We start from the raw sequence: 14,625 nt of genomic DNA, 5'->3' as shown, positions 1-14,625 counted from the left end.
GGTTAGGGTGTGTAGAAGAGAGGGAGAATACTTCCTGGTAAAAGTAGGTCTTAGACAGGGATGTGTAATGTCACCATGGTTGTTTAATATATTTATAGATGGGGTTGTAAAAGAAGTAAATGCTAGGGTGTTCGGGAGAGGGGTAGGATTAAATTATGGGGAATCAAATTCAAAATGGGAATTGACAGATTTACTTTTTGCTGATGATACTGTGCTTATGGGAGATTCTAAAGAAAAATTGCAAAGGTTAGTGGATGAGTTTGAGAATTTGTGTAAAGGTAGAAAGTTGAAAGTGAACATAGAAAAGAGTAAGGTGATGAGGGTATCAAATGATTTAGATAAAGAAAAATTGGATATCAAATTGGGGAGGAGGAGTACGGAAGAAGTGAATGTTTTCAGATACTTGGGAGTTGACGTGTCGGCGGATGGATTTATGAAGGATGAGGTTAATCATAGAATTGATGAGGGAAAAAAGGTGAGTGGTGCGTTGAGGTATATGTGGAGTCAAAAAACGTTATCTATGGAGGCAAAGAAGGGAATGTATGAAAGTATAGTAGTACCAACACTCTTATATGGATGTGAAGCTTGGGTGATAAATGCAGCAGCGAGAAGACGGTTGGAGGCAGTGGAGATGTCCTGTCTAAGGGCAATGTGTGGTGTAAATATTATGCAGAAAATTCGGAGTGTGGAAATTAGGAGAAGGTGTGGAGTTAATAAAAGCATTAGTCAGAGGGCAGAATAGGGGTTGTTGAGGTGGTTTGGTCATTTAGAGAGAATGGATCAAAGTAGAATGACATGGAAAGCATATAAATCTATAGGGGAAGGAAAGAGGGGTAGGGGTCGTCCTCGAAAGGGTTGGAAAGAGGGGGTAAAGGAGGTTTTGTGGGCGAGGGGCTTGGACTTCCAGCAAGCGTGCATGAGCGTGTTAGATAGGAGTGAATGGAGACGAATGATACTTGGGACCTGACGATCTGTTGGAGTGTGAGCAGGGTAATATTTAGTGAAGGGATTCAGGGAAACCGGTTATTTTCATATAGTTGGACTTGAGTCCTGGAAATGGGAAGTACAATGCCTGCACTTTAAAGGAGTGGTTTGGGATATTGGCAGTTTGGAGGGATATGTTGTGTATCTTTATACGTATATGCTTCTAAACTGTTGTATTCTGGGCACCTCTGCAAAAGCAGTGATAATGTGTGAGTGTGGTGAAAGTGTTGAATGATGATGAAAGTATTTTCTTTTTGGGGATTTTCTTTCTTTTTTGGGTCACCCTGCCTTGGTGGGAGACAACCGACTTGTTGAGAGAGAGAAAAAAAAAAAAAAAAAAAAAAGTATATATCTTCAATAGCTCTTGGGTCATTTGTTTTAATAAGCTCCCCTAGTTTGGACAACAGAAAACTGAAGTTAGTGCTTTTACAAACATTGTTAATGGTTCCAGTACACCATCCCCAACAGTGCCTTCAGCTTTGAATTCGTAGGTGATTTACAAGTCTACGAGAGGAGCCTTCTTACTCTATATATTAAGATAACTATTTCAGATTCTATACCTGATACTGTACTACTTTATCTGCTCCTTGCTATAATCATAAGAATTTTCTACATCAAGTTCCATTACCTCTATATAAGGTGCATGACCCACAAATCTGGTCAAAAAAATTTATGCTTCAGCCCAGTGAAAATTTAAATTTCCTGTGTAGTCAGCCAAGTAATCTTGACAGCAGCTAGCCTTAGGGTGCTTTTCCATACCCAGCATGATGTGGCACATGTAATGTGGTTTGATGCTACTTAAGATAAACTAGCAAAACTGCATATCACACACAAGCTTGTTACTGTTTACAGACACACACTTAAATACATGTTAGGCAACAGTCAGCCTTAGTTCAGTTGTTCTTCAGCAAGCAAATATTGAGTGCACAGATATTTTCCAGAACTATAACAGCTACTCATCCTCCAAGCAGACACTTTCATCCATACTGCACAGGGATACTGACACTGCTCGTGTATTTACAATGAGTAGTCATTACCCTTATTGGTTTTCAGCACTATTTGATTAATACAATGTGTAGTGGTATGAACACTTATATGGGTGTGAGGCATGGTAGCTCAATCGCTAGCTCACTCAGCTCACACACTGAGGTCTGGGGTTCGAATCTCCTCCAGTATGGCTGGAAAACATTAGGGATATGTATCCAGAAGACACCTGCTGTCCCTGTCCCTGTTCACCCATCAGTTTAAAATGGATACCTGGGTGTCAGTCGACTGGTGTGGGTCGCATCCTGGGACAAAACTGATCTAATGTGCCCGAAATGCTCAGCATAACAAGAGGCTTTCTATACAGTAGTATGTCACTGATGTCAGCTAGGCCTGTAACCCATGCACATGTAGTAAATAAAGATATTATTATTATAATAATGTAGCAAAGTGGAGATGTCATTTTGAAAGCAATGCTGATCTGTATGTTATGCGTAGGAACTAGGAGCACAGAATTAAAAGACTGTGGGGCTACAAACTGTATAATGTAGTTCAAAGGGCAGAGGAAATTAAGGTGGTCTAACTTTAGAAAAGATGGATTAGAATAAGATGGCAAAGATGGTATATACTTCATCCAAGGTAGAGTAAAGGTGTAGGAGTCATGCAAGGAAGGGTTGGAAGGAAGCGAAGTTAGAATGAAGAAGGGTCATAAGTAGTGGTCTTGAGCATTTAGTAGGCATATATGAGAGTGAGTTTTTAGGGTTTACTGTGCTGTTGGTGTGTGAACAAAGTAACATTTATGAAGGGATTCAGGAAAAACTTGTTAGCCCAGACTAGTCAGAGGTGGGAAATACAGCATCTGCACTCCACTCCAGAGGAGTGGGGATGTTGATGTTCAGAGAGTCATCTTAATTGTGAAATCTGGCAAGACTACTATTGAATCAATGCAAAATACATTTACTCTTTTTTTGGATCACCCTGCTTAAGTGGAAAACAGCCGATGTAATAAAAGAGAAAGGCCACTTTTACTGGAGTGTGTATAAAAAAACTTAAACATGTCTACAGACTTTTTGTAAGGCAAGTTAGCATGATGAAAAACAAAAATCCATTACATTTCTAAATTTCAACAAACTCAGCTTAGAGCTAACAATTACCCAGGTAGGCATTTTTAACTCTTGGTGTAGTATAAAAAAAAAAAATCATGTGGAGAAACAATGGTGCCATTTTTTTAATTAGATTACACAAGTCAGGGAAATGTGTGCTCTTAAATGCAGAAACAATATTGTATACAAGGTGATATTTTACTGTCTTACCTCCAACATATCGGTAATAGGAAGTATAATGACGGGCACAGCTTTTATTGGTTTGACATGCATCATCCTTTCCTTCATATGGGGAACACTCCTCCAACACTACGCCAACATCCTGAGCATACCTATAAATATGTGAAGATAGTTACTTTGTTATTTACATAAATGAGGACACCTATTTACTATGCATTATATATTTATAGAAAAATCATTGAAGAACCAAACAATATGTTTAAGAATACCAAGTAAAACAAATGCCATACAAACTGTGGAATACTGTACCCTGCATTTAGGTCAGTAAGAGGGTGGTCCTCAGGTAGGATTTCCACCACAATTTATATTTCCTTTAAGTGTTATGCATTTGAAGGAGAACAAAGTGCTTGCTGAAGTGAGTGAAGAAATTGCCACATACACCAAGAAGCAAGAATATGTGGAGAGAAGGACTCCCTTAGCAAGCACATAATAGTGATAGGCAACATGTAGGTTCTGTATTGCCATGGATGACAGACCAAGTGATCTATAAAATAAGTTTAGAAAATTAATAATAGTCATCCTACTTTGGTGAGAAATGGCCAGTGGTAAAAAAATGAAGTGCAATATTGTAGAGTATGCTTTTGGTATTCAAAAGGGATTTTTTAAGAGATTACCACAAATGTCAAATGTGTGAATAACATTGGATCAGTGTTACAGAAATATAAAGGCTTAAATTTCAACTTTTTTCATAAAAAATAAATAAAACAGACCTGTACAGTATTAACAAAGAATGGTAACTGTAAATAAATAACGAAAAGGCACAATACCGTGACTGGAACGATACACAAATAACCCGCACATAAAAGAGAGAAGCTTACGACGACGTTTCGGTCCGACTTGGACCAGTGTGACTTTGTCAATGGTCCAAGTCGGACCGAAACGTCGTCGTAAGCTTCTCTCTTTTATGTGTGGGTTATTTGTGTAATGGTAACTGTACATTATAGAAACAAGATTACGTATTTCCTTTCAGACTTACTGAATCGTCTATGCAGTTATACATTACAATGGCAAATTTCTAAGAACATTATTAGTTGAATTAGCTCAAATAACTCAAATACTGAGGCAGTAGGTAAAATGAAAGGGGGTAAGGCAGCCGGGATTGATGGGATAAAGATAGAAATGTTAAAAGCAGGTGGGGATATAGTTTTGGAGTGGTTGGTGCAATTATTTAATAAATGTATGGAAGAGGGTAAGGTACCTACGGATTGGCAAAGAGCATGTATAGTTCCTTTGTATAAAGGCAAAGGGGATAAAAGAGAGTGCAAAAATTATAGGGGCATAAGTCTGTTGAGTATACCTGGCAAAGTGTATGGTAGAGTTATTATTGAAAGAATTAAGAGTAAGACGGAGAATAGGATAGCAGATGAACAAGGAGGCTTTAGGAAAGGTAGGGGGTGTGTGTGGATCAGGTGTTTACAGTGAAACATATAAGTGAACAGTATTTAGATAAGGCTAAAGAGGTCTTTGTGGCATTTATGGATTTGGAAAAGGCGTATGACAGGGTGGAAAGGGGGGCAATGTGGCAGATGTTGCAGGTGTATGGTGTAGGAGGTAGGTTACTGAAAGCAGTGAAGAGTTTTTACGAGGATAGTGAGGCTCAAGTTAGAGTATGTAGGAAAGAGGGAAATTATTTCCCAGTAAAAGTAGGCCTTAGACAAGGATGTGTGATGTCACCGTGGTTGTTTAATATATTTATAGATGGGGTTGTAAGAGAAGTAAATGCGAGGGTCTTGGCAGGAGGCGTGGAGTTAAGATAAAGAATCACACAAAGTGGGAGTTGACACAGTTGCTCTTTGCTGATGACACTGTGCTCTTGGGAGATTCTGAAGAGAAGTTGCAGAGATTGGTGGATGAATTTGGTAGGGTGTGCAAAAGAAGAAAATTGAAAGTGAATACAGGAAAGAGTAAGGTTATGAGGATAACAAAAAGATTAGGTGATGAAAGATTGGATATCAGATTGGAGGGAGAGAGTATGGAGGAGGTGAATGTATTCAGATATTTGGGAGTGGACGTGTCAGCGGATGGGTCTATGAAAGATGAGGTGAATCATAGAATTGATGAGGGGAAAAGGGTGAGTGATGCACTTAGGAGTCTGTGGAGACAAAGAACTTTGTCCTTGGAGGCAAAGAGGGGAATGTATGAGAGTATAGTTTTACCAACGCTCTTATATGGGTGTGAAGCATGGGTGATGAATGTTGCAGCGAGGAGAAGGCTGGAGGCAGTGGAGATGTCATGTCTGAGAGCAATGTGTGGTGTGAATATAATGCAGAGAATCCGTAGTTTGGAAGTTAGGAGGAGGTGCGGGATTACCAAAACTGTTGTCCAGAGGGCTGAGGAAGGGTTGTTGAGGTGGTTCGGACATGTGGAGAGAATGGAGCGAAACAGAATAACTTCAAGGGTGTATCAGTCTGTAGTGGAAGGAAGGTGGGGTAGGGGTCGGCCTAGGAAAGGTTGGAGGGAGGGGGTAAAGGAGATTTTGTGTGCGAGGGGCTTGGACTTCCAGCAGGCATGCGTGAGCGTGTTTGATAGGAGTGAATGGAGACAAATGGTTTTTAATACTTGACGTGCTGTTGGAGTGTGAGCAAAGTAACATTTATGAAGGGGTTCAGGGAAACCAGCAGGCCGGACTTGAGTCCTGGAGATGGGAAGTACAGTGCCTGCACTCTGAAGGAGGGGTGTTAATGTTGCAGTTTAAAAACTGTAGTGTAAAGCACCTTTCTGGCAAGATAGTGATGGAGTGAATGATGGTGAAAGTTTTTCTTTTTCGGGCCACCCTGCCTTGGTGGGAATCGGCCAGTGTGATAAAAAAAAAAAAAAAAAAACTATTACTGCTGTAAACCATAAAATGTTGTAACAGAATTGTATAATAAAGTTGGTAGAATTACCGACAATATGTAACGTAAAAGGACACAAGTGCAACTAATGTGACATTTTATTGTGGCAATGTTTCACTCTCCAGGAGCTTCATCAGGCCATTACAAACAATACATGGACACAGAGGGTATATAAAGGCTCAGAGTGAGGTGCAATACTAGTGAGGTACCATTTCGATGTTCACTAGTGGTAGTAGTAGTAGTAGTAGTAGTAGTAGTAGAAGTAGTAGTGACAAAAGTTTAGTAAATACAATATGGTAGAGCAATTAATTCGTACATGAGTAAAAGGATATAAAAGCTATTACTTGGGTAACTTAAAAATAGGTTGGACAAATATAGACTGGAAAGAGGTAGCTTGTCTCAGTGTTCACTCTCTGTAATGTGCTTTGTGTAGTATAACAGGAGAGACTATGTGATGGCAGGGTTTACTATTTTCAGAAGGATTCTTGCAAAGACTTCAGAGATGGTGAAGCTGCCGTTGTTTTATTTAATTGTATTTGAAACAACGGCAGCTTCACCATCTCTGAAGTCTTAGCAAGAATCCTCCTGAAAACAGTAAACCCTGCCATCACATAGTCTCTCCTGTTATACTACACAAAGCACATTACAGAAAGTGAACACTGAGACAAGCTGCCTCTTTCCAGTCTATATTTGTCCAACCTATTTTTAAGTTACCCAAGTAATAGCTTTTATATCCTTTTACTCATGTACGAATTAATTGCTCTACCATATTGTATTACTACTACAACTTTTGTCACTACTACTACTACCACTAGTGAACATCGAAATAGTACCTCACTAGTATTGCACCTCACTCTGAGCCTTTACATACCCTCCGTGTCCATGTATTGTTTGTAATGGCTTGATGAAGCTCCTGGAGAGCGAAACGTTGCCACAATAAAATGTGACATTAGTTGCACTTGTGAGAATTGTATAATAAAAGCTATGAATGCATTTTAAGAAGTACAAGGCAAAAAAAGTGGGAGGCATCAACAACTCAATTCTCAGGCGAGTTTATGAATAAGGTGGCAATGCCACCTTCTCTGCCAAATACATTCACTTCCTTCATACTCCTTGCAATCTGATATCCAATCTTTCATTGAACATTGGTCTTTTCAATGTCCATTTTTAATTTCCTTCTGTTACATACCCTCCCAAGTTCATACACCAACCTTTGCAGCAGCTTTTCAGAATCTCCCAAGAGAACTCTCACTGGCAAATACCTGTCAAAGAATAATAAATATTTTGATTTCATGTGCATTTTTACCTGCCAGCAATGAGGAAGGGAAACCCTCCCTCACATCCTTGAGAGAGATGTGAGCATCCCACAATATCCTGGGGAGAGAAAACTGGCTGCTGAGTGTTGTTGGCGAGAATTCTGATACGGGATTCGAGCCCAGCCATCGATGCAAAGGCATAACATGATCCACAATTTCCTTGGTTCCTGTAGTTAATAATTATTTGGTTACCATTTTGATTAATGAGAAAATACTCAAATTTGTATAAATGTTAACTAATTTTTACAATACTACATAGATTATTTCTCTTTAGTTGCTAAATTTTATTAAGTGACATTACCTGGTAGTTACATGCACAGTAGGGCCCCGCTTTATGGTGTTTTGCCTTACGGCGTTCCGCTAATACAGTGATTTCAAATTATGACCAAAACTTGCTATACGGCTCCCGGTATTCCTAATATGGCGTGCCTCACCCAGTTTGTTTACATTCTCCCTGAGTACATCTCTATTATGTCTGGAAATTTTCCAAAATTTCAAGTGTTTTAAAGTTACTGCATATTTTATATGTACTCTGATAAATATACTTATGTGTACCTGTACCTAAATATACTTACACACTGTGTCTCTACTCTTGATGCCATATAATAATCTCTTGGGTGCATTAAACGTCGTATATTACATTAATACGTACAGACATTTCCATTATTCCGTCTATGAAATTTTTTTCAAAATTATATAATAAACACACTACATAACATATACACATGATACATACACCCACAGTATAAAAATTGACAAATATGAGATTTGTTTACTAAGCGGTTTGTAGGAGTGTTGGAAGAATTATGTTTTCTCTAGTCAAACACCAGTTACTTAAGGATAACTGTAGAAAAATATTTCTTTCGTATGCCTTCACTCTATAGCTATTACCTGGAGTTTACCTGGAGAGAGTTCCGGGGGTCAATGCCCTCGCGGCCCGGTCTGTGACCAGGCCTCCTGGTGGATCAGAGCCTATTCAGCCAGGCTATTACTGCTGGCTACACGCAAACCAACGTACGAGCCACAGCCCGGCTGATCAGGAACCGACTTTAGGTGCTTGTCCAGTGCCAGCTTGAAGACTGCCTGGGGTCTGTTGGTAATCCCCCTTATGTATGCTGGGAGGCAGTTGAACAGTCTCGGGCCCCCGACACTTATTGTATGGTCTCTTAACGTGCTAGTGACACCCCTGCTTTTCATTGGGGGGGATGTTGCATCGTCTGCCAAGTCTTTTGCTTTCGTAGTGAGTGATTTTCCTATGCAAGTTCGGTACTAGTACCTCTAGGATTTTCCAGGTGTATATAATCATGTATCTCTCCCACCTGCATTCCAGGGAATACAGGTTCAGGAACCTCAAGCGCTCCCAGTAATTGAGGTGTTTTATCTCCGTTATGCGCGCCGTGAAGGTTCTCTGTACATTTTCTAGGTCAGCAATTTCCCCTGCCTTGAAAGGTGCTGTTAGTGTGCAGCAATATTCCAGCCTAGATAGAACAAGTGACCTGAAGAGTGTCATCATGGGCTTGGCATCCCTAGTTTTGAAGGTTCTCATTATCCATCCTGTCATTTTTCTAGCAGATGCGATTGATACGATGTTATGGTCCTTGAAGGTGAGATCCTCCAACATGATCACTCCCAGGTCTTTGACGTTGGTGTTTCGCTCTATTTTGTGGCCAGAATTTGTTTTGTACTCTGATGAAGATTTAATTTCCTCGTGTTTACCATATCTGACTAATTGAAATTTCTCATCGTTGAACTTCATATTGTTTTCTGCAGCCCACTGAAAGATTTGGTTTATGTCCGCCTGGAGCCTTGCAGTGTCTGCAATGGAAGACACTGTCATGCAGATTCGGGTGTCATCTGCAAAGGAAGACACAGTGCTGTGGCTGACATCCTTGTCTATGTCAGATATGAGGATGAGAAACAAGATGGGAGCAAGTACTGTCCCTTGTGGAACAGAGCTTTTCACCGTAGCTGCCTCGGACTTTACTCTGTTGACTACTACTCTCTGTGTTCTGTTAGTGAGGAAATTATAGATCCATCGACCGACTTTTCCTGTTATTCCTTTAGCATGCATTTTGTGAGCTATTACGCCATGGTCACACTTGTCGAAGGCTTTTGCAAAGTCTGTATATATTACATCTGCATTCTTTTTGTCTTCTAGTGCATCTAGGACCTTGTCGTAGTGATCCAATAGTTGAGACAGACAGAAGCGACCTGTTCTAAACCCATGTTGCCCTGGGTTGTGTAACTGATGGGTTTCTAGATGGGTGGTGATCTTGCTTCTTAGGACCCTTTCAAAGATTTTTATAATATGGGATGTTAGTGCCATCAGTCTGTAGTTCTTTGCTGTTGCTTTACTGCCCCCTTTGTGGAGTGGGGCTATGTCTGTTTTTTTAGTAACTGTGGGATGACCCCCGTGTCCATGCTCCCTCTCCATAGGATGGTAAAGGCTCGTGATAGGGGCTTCTTGCAGTTCTTGATGAACACGGAGTTCCATGAGTCTGGCCCTGGGGCAGAGTGCATGGGCATGTCATTTATTGCCTGTTCGAAGTCATTTGGCATCAGGATAACATCGGATAGCCTTGTGTTAACCAAATTTTGATCTTCGACTCTCAGTCTGGTTAGCGGCTTGCTAAAAACTGAGTCATACTGGGACTTGAGTAGCTCACTGATTTCCTTGCTGTCATCTGTGTAGGACCCATCTTGTTTAAGTAGGGGCCCAATACTGGACGTTGTTCTCGACTTTGATTTGGCATAGGAGAAGAAATACTTTGGGTTTCTTTCGATTTCATTTATGGCTTTTAGTTCTTCCCGCGATTCCTGACTCCTATAAGATTCCTCTAGCTTAAGTTCGATGCTTGCTATTTCTCTGACCAGTGTCTCCCTACGCATTTCAGATATACAGTGGACCCCCGGTTAACGATATTTTTTCACTCCAGAAGTATGTTCAGGTGCCAGTACTGACCGAATTTGTTCCCATAAGAAATATTGTGAAGTAGATTAGTCCATTTCAGACCCCCAAACATACACGTACAAACGCACTTACATAAACACACTTACACAATTGGTCACATTCGGAGGTAATCGTTATGCGAGGGTCCACTGTATTGACCTCTTTTAGCCGCTCTGTTATTCTTTTCCGTCGCCTGTAAAGGGAGCGCCTGTCTCTTTCTGTTTTACATCTACTCCTCCTTTTTCTTAGAGGAATAAGCCTTGTGCATACATCGAGTGCCACCAAGTTAATCTGTTCTAGGCATAAGTTGGGGTCTGTGTTGCTTAGTATATCTTCCCAGCTTATATCGGTTAGGACTTGGTTTACTTGGTCCCACTTTATGTTTTTGTTATTGAAGTTGAATTTGGTGAATGCTCCCTCGTGACTAATCTCATTATGTCGGTCTGGGGCTCTGCGCATTACATGTCTGAACCTCAATTATGTTGTGATCTGAGTATATTGTTTTTGATATGGGGTGACATTTCTTATCAGATCATCACTGTTAGTGAAGATGAGGTCTAGTGTATTCTCCAGTCTAGTAGGCTCTATTATTTGCTGGTTTAAATTGAATTTTGTGCAGAGATTTAAAAGCTCGTGTGAGTGTGAGTTTTCATCAGAGCTGCCTCCTGATGTTATAACTGCAACAATATTATTTGCTATATTCCTCCATTTTAGGTGCCTTAAGTTGAAATTCCCCAGGAGCAAGATGTTGGGTGCAGGAGCTGGAAGATTTTTCAGACAGTGGTCAATTTTTAATAGCTGTTCCTGGAATTGCTGGGATGTTGCATCCAGAGGCTTGTAGACTACCACAATGACTAGGTTTTGGTTCTCAACCTTTACTGCAAAAACTTCCACTACATCATTTGAGGCATTAAGCAGTTCTGTGCAAACAAGTGACTCTGCAATGTACAGGCCAACCCCCCCTTTTGCCTGTTCACTCTGTCACATCTGTATAGGTTGTAACCTGGGATCCATATTTCGTTGTCCAAGTGATCCTTTATGTGGGTCTCAGTGAAAGCCGCGAACATTGCCTTTGCCTCTGCAAGCAGTCCACGGATGAAAGGTATTTTGTTGTTTGTTACTGGCTTTAGACCCTGTATATTTGCAAAGAAGAATGTCATCGGACTGGTGGTATTGTTGGTACTGGGGGGGGGGGATTTTTTTTCCGGCATTAGTATCTGTATCTGTTGGTTTGGAGTGGAGGCCATCGACTGTGGTTCCACTCCAGGAATGACTGGATTTGGTGTACGATTTCTGCCATTTCCTGCCAGTTTTTTTTCATTTCTGGCACTAAAAACCTCTCCCTCTTGAGTGGCTGTGGCTACCCAGGTTTTCCCATGGCCTGGATGTTTTGTATCTTTTTGTCCCCTTTAGATGGTGTGCCTGGCAATTTAAGTTATAGCACAGTCTTTCCTGTACTGAAGAGGTACACATTTCAGGGTGAAAAAGCTTACAGGAAGGGAGTTTGCATTTTCCTGTTGTCATATGGGCATGGCATTTTCTAGGGTGGTCATAGTTGCACGTCCCGTCTGTTTTTCCAGATTTCCCATGTCTGCAGATACCAAGTGCATAGTATGTGCACAGGCTTGGTTTCTGTTTGCCTTGGGTTTCTGTGACTGTATTCCCTGTTGGTGCATGTTTCCCTGTCTTATTCCTATCCTCCCTAGCACCAGCAATGGAGCTCCCACCAGTTGTTTTTGGTAATATATCCTCACTATTGCTAGTGGAGTCCTCTTGTTTGCTATTTCCTGTGGTATTTCTAGTTTGCAATATTGGTTTTATCTTATCTTTGACTACACTTGTTTCCCCACTATGGCTCCTGTCCCCTATGAGGTCATTTATATGTATTCCTTCCTGCGTATAATTCCCGACTACCTGGACAAAATCTCCAGCTTCACCATTACTGTCTCCCAGGACAGCACCTCCAGCTTCACCATTACTGTCTCCCAGGACAGCACCTCCAGCTTCACCATTACTGTCTCCCAGGACAGCACCTCCAGCTTCACCATTACTGTCTCCCAGGACAGCACTCCATCAGTCTCCCACAGCACTTTTTACTGACTACCAGAACATCACCTCCAGCCTTACAGTTTCTGACTACATGGCCAGTATCAAGGGCAGTACCATTCAGCCCAGACTTTTTATGTTCCCATCTGTTGTAGAAAGCTTCCAGGTTGTCTATGAAAGCAGCTTTGATGTTATCCTCTTTTAATACCCTTGTGATTTTAGTCCACAGATTTATCTCATTTGGACATACCCAAAAACACTTCCCTGTTTTAATACTGCTTGTAGCTAGTTCTTGGCTATCTGCACAAGGGGCGTGACACCAATTTCCACAAAAATGACAATTTATCCATGTGGAAGCCCGTTTGTTTGATTGACTGCAGACTACACAGAGCTTCATAATGATTTGAATGGTTGATTTACTGTAATTCTACTAGCAACCTCTTGAATACTCTATTAATAACCTCCTTAAATGAAGCTCTAGCTATTTGTATTTCTATTTCTAACTGTACTTTTATATTAGGACAGCTTACCGGTGTACGTTCCTGATTTATATTTATTGTTTGTGTTTGATAAAAGCGCCTACAACCCCATCCGTTTACAGTCTGCTTTATTGTCCAACGAAACCATTTGAAACCGGTCAAGGGTTCGGACCAGTCAAGGGTTCGGACCAGTCTGATCTGATCAGTGGGTCACTTATTTAAAACATACTGGTCGGTGATGTGGGCTAATACATGAAGGATCTACTGGAAATTTTCTAACCAAGTAATATGTGATAAGATTGATACAAAAGTATAACTTGCGTGTTGAAGACCCGGTGATTGCTGGCAGCTCCTACAATGACGAACGCTCGAGCCTCAACCCTTGTTTATAGATCACTGTATCTAGCTTTTCTGTTTTTTTTTTCCCGTCTCCACCACAACAAATGCTATATTATGACTATAGTTGACTGGTGGTATTTTTGGAGGAAAGACGCTTTTTCTGTAGTAATAATTGCTTCTCGTTGTGTATATTGCGACCGCTGGTAACTACAGGTTATATGAAATTCATAGTATACGTCTGGTATTTCAAGAAAAAAGAAACTAATGAAAGTCACTCCACTCCACTAAGTACCTTTATAATACTGGTTAGTTGCTACTACAACACTGTATTCTGCTATTCACTGGTATCCCTAGATTATATGCGAGTACACTAGCAGGCCAGGAAGATGATTAAAACAGCTGACCAGTGTGGTAAGTTTCTGGCGACTTCTGGCACCTGCCTCTATAGGCTTATCACTTCATTTACAAATTCACCTGTTTTCAAATGACACTTTAGCCTTTATCATCTATATACTAGGGAGCCACTGTAGTATACACTATACACTGTGTATACACAATGTTATCAGGGAGACTTTCTTTCCTCTGACAAAGAAAAGTTCTATTATTATTATTTTGCACACGGCACACAGGCCTATGATTCCCCTCTGGCAGTAAACTCTGCTAGGTAGTGCACACTAATTCACTATTCACACCCCTTGTGGGTTTAGTGCTTCTTTTTTAATATGATGATAATAATAATCATAATATTCACTAAAAATGGTGTGTTGTATGAGAATGGGAATGTTGCCAGAGCATCGTTCCTTCTAAAAATTGTTACATGGGAATGTAAGTGTTGGTCTTCATTTATTCTACTGTACCACTGTGGAGACAACTTGTATGAACGTGTATCAACCATAACCAGACGCGTTTGTTTACACAGTAGTCTGCGGCTCTGTCCTCTTACTGGTTCTCTCTCTCTCTCGTTTGTTTTTATCTCACTTATTCACCTCTCATCCTACATTAAGACTACAAATATTTTAAGGTAAGTAATGAGTGTACTGAATATATATTTTATCACTCTAGGGCAATTTAAGCATCATAGTATATTATGTGTGGGTGGGGTGGCCAGGAGGGATACCATACCTACTACACCTGACTTCTTACAATAAATGCTACTCACCATTTGCCCTACATTAACACTACAAATATTTTGAGGTAAATAAGGAGTGTAGTGTGTGTATTTTACTTTTTATTGTTTTTTAATGCCTAGTTCTATTGCTAACTTATTTTATGTTAGTATAAACTTGTTATATGGCATTTATATACATTTAAAAGTGGAAAATGGCATTCTGCTTTCCAGCGATGTCTGCT

The 14,625-nt window shown here is 40.4% G+C and overlaps 1 protein-coding gene across 3 annotated transcripts in view; it reads right to left on the bottom strand.

The window, feature by feature from the left end:
* Positions 1-14,625, bottom strand: part of LOC128696690 (dipeptidyl peptidase 1) — a 45,646-nt gene that overhangs the window by 10,861 nt on the left and 20,160 nt on the right. For all 3 annotated transcript variants that reach the window (XM_053788041.2, XM_070094518.1, XM_070094517.1), the window contains exons 7-8: positions 7,452-7,628; positions 3,282-3,403 (exon numbers count right to left, since the gene is read on the bottom strand). In XM_053788041.2, coding sequence (XP_053644016.2) covers positions 3,282-3,403; positions 7,452-7,628 — 299 coding nt within the window. The remainder of the gene's footprint in view (positions 1-3,281; positions 3,404-7,451; positions 7,629-14,625) is intronic.

This window comes from Cherax quadricarinatus, chromosome 46, assembly GCF_038502225.1.
Source record: "Cherax quadricarinatus isolate ZL_2023a chromosome 46, ASM3850222v1, whole genome shotgun sequence".
Taxonomy (NCBI): domain Eukaryota; kingdom Metazoa; phylum Arthropoda; class Malacostraca; order Decapoda; family Parastacidae; genus Cherax; species Cherax quadricarinatus.
Note: the sequence above shows the minus strand (reverse complement) of the source record. Positions and strands in the feature narration are given on the sequence as shown.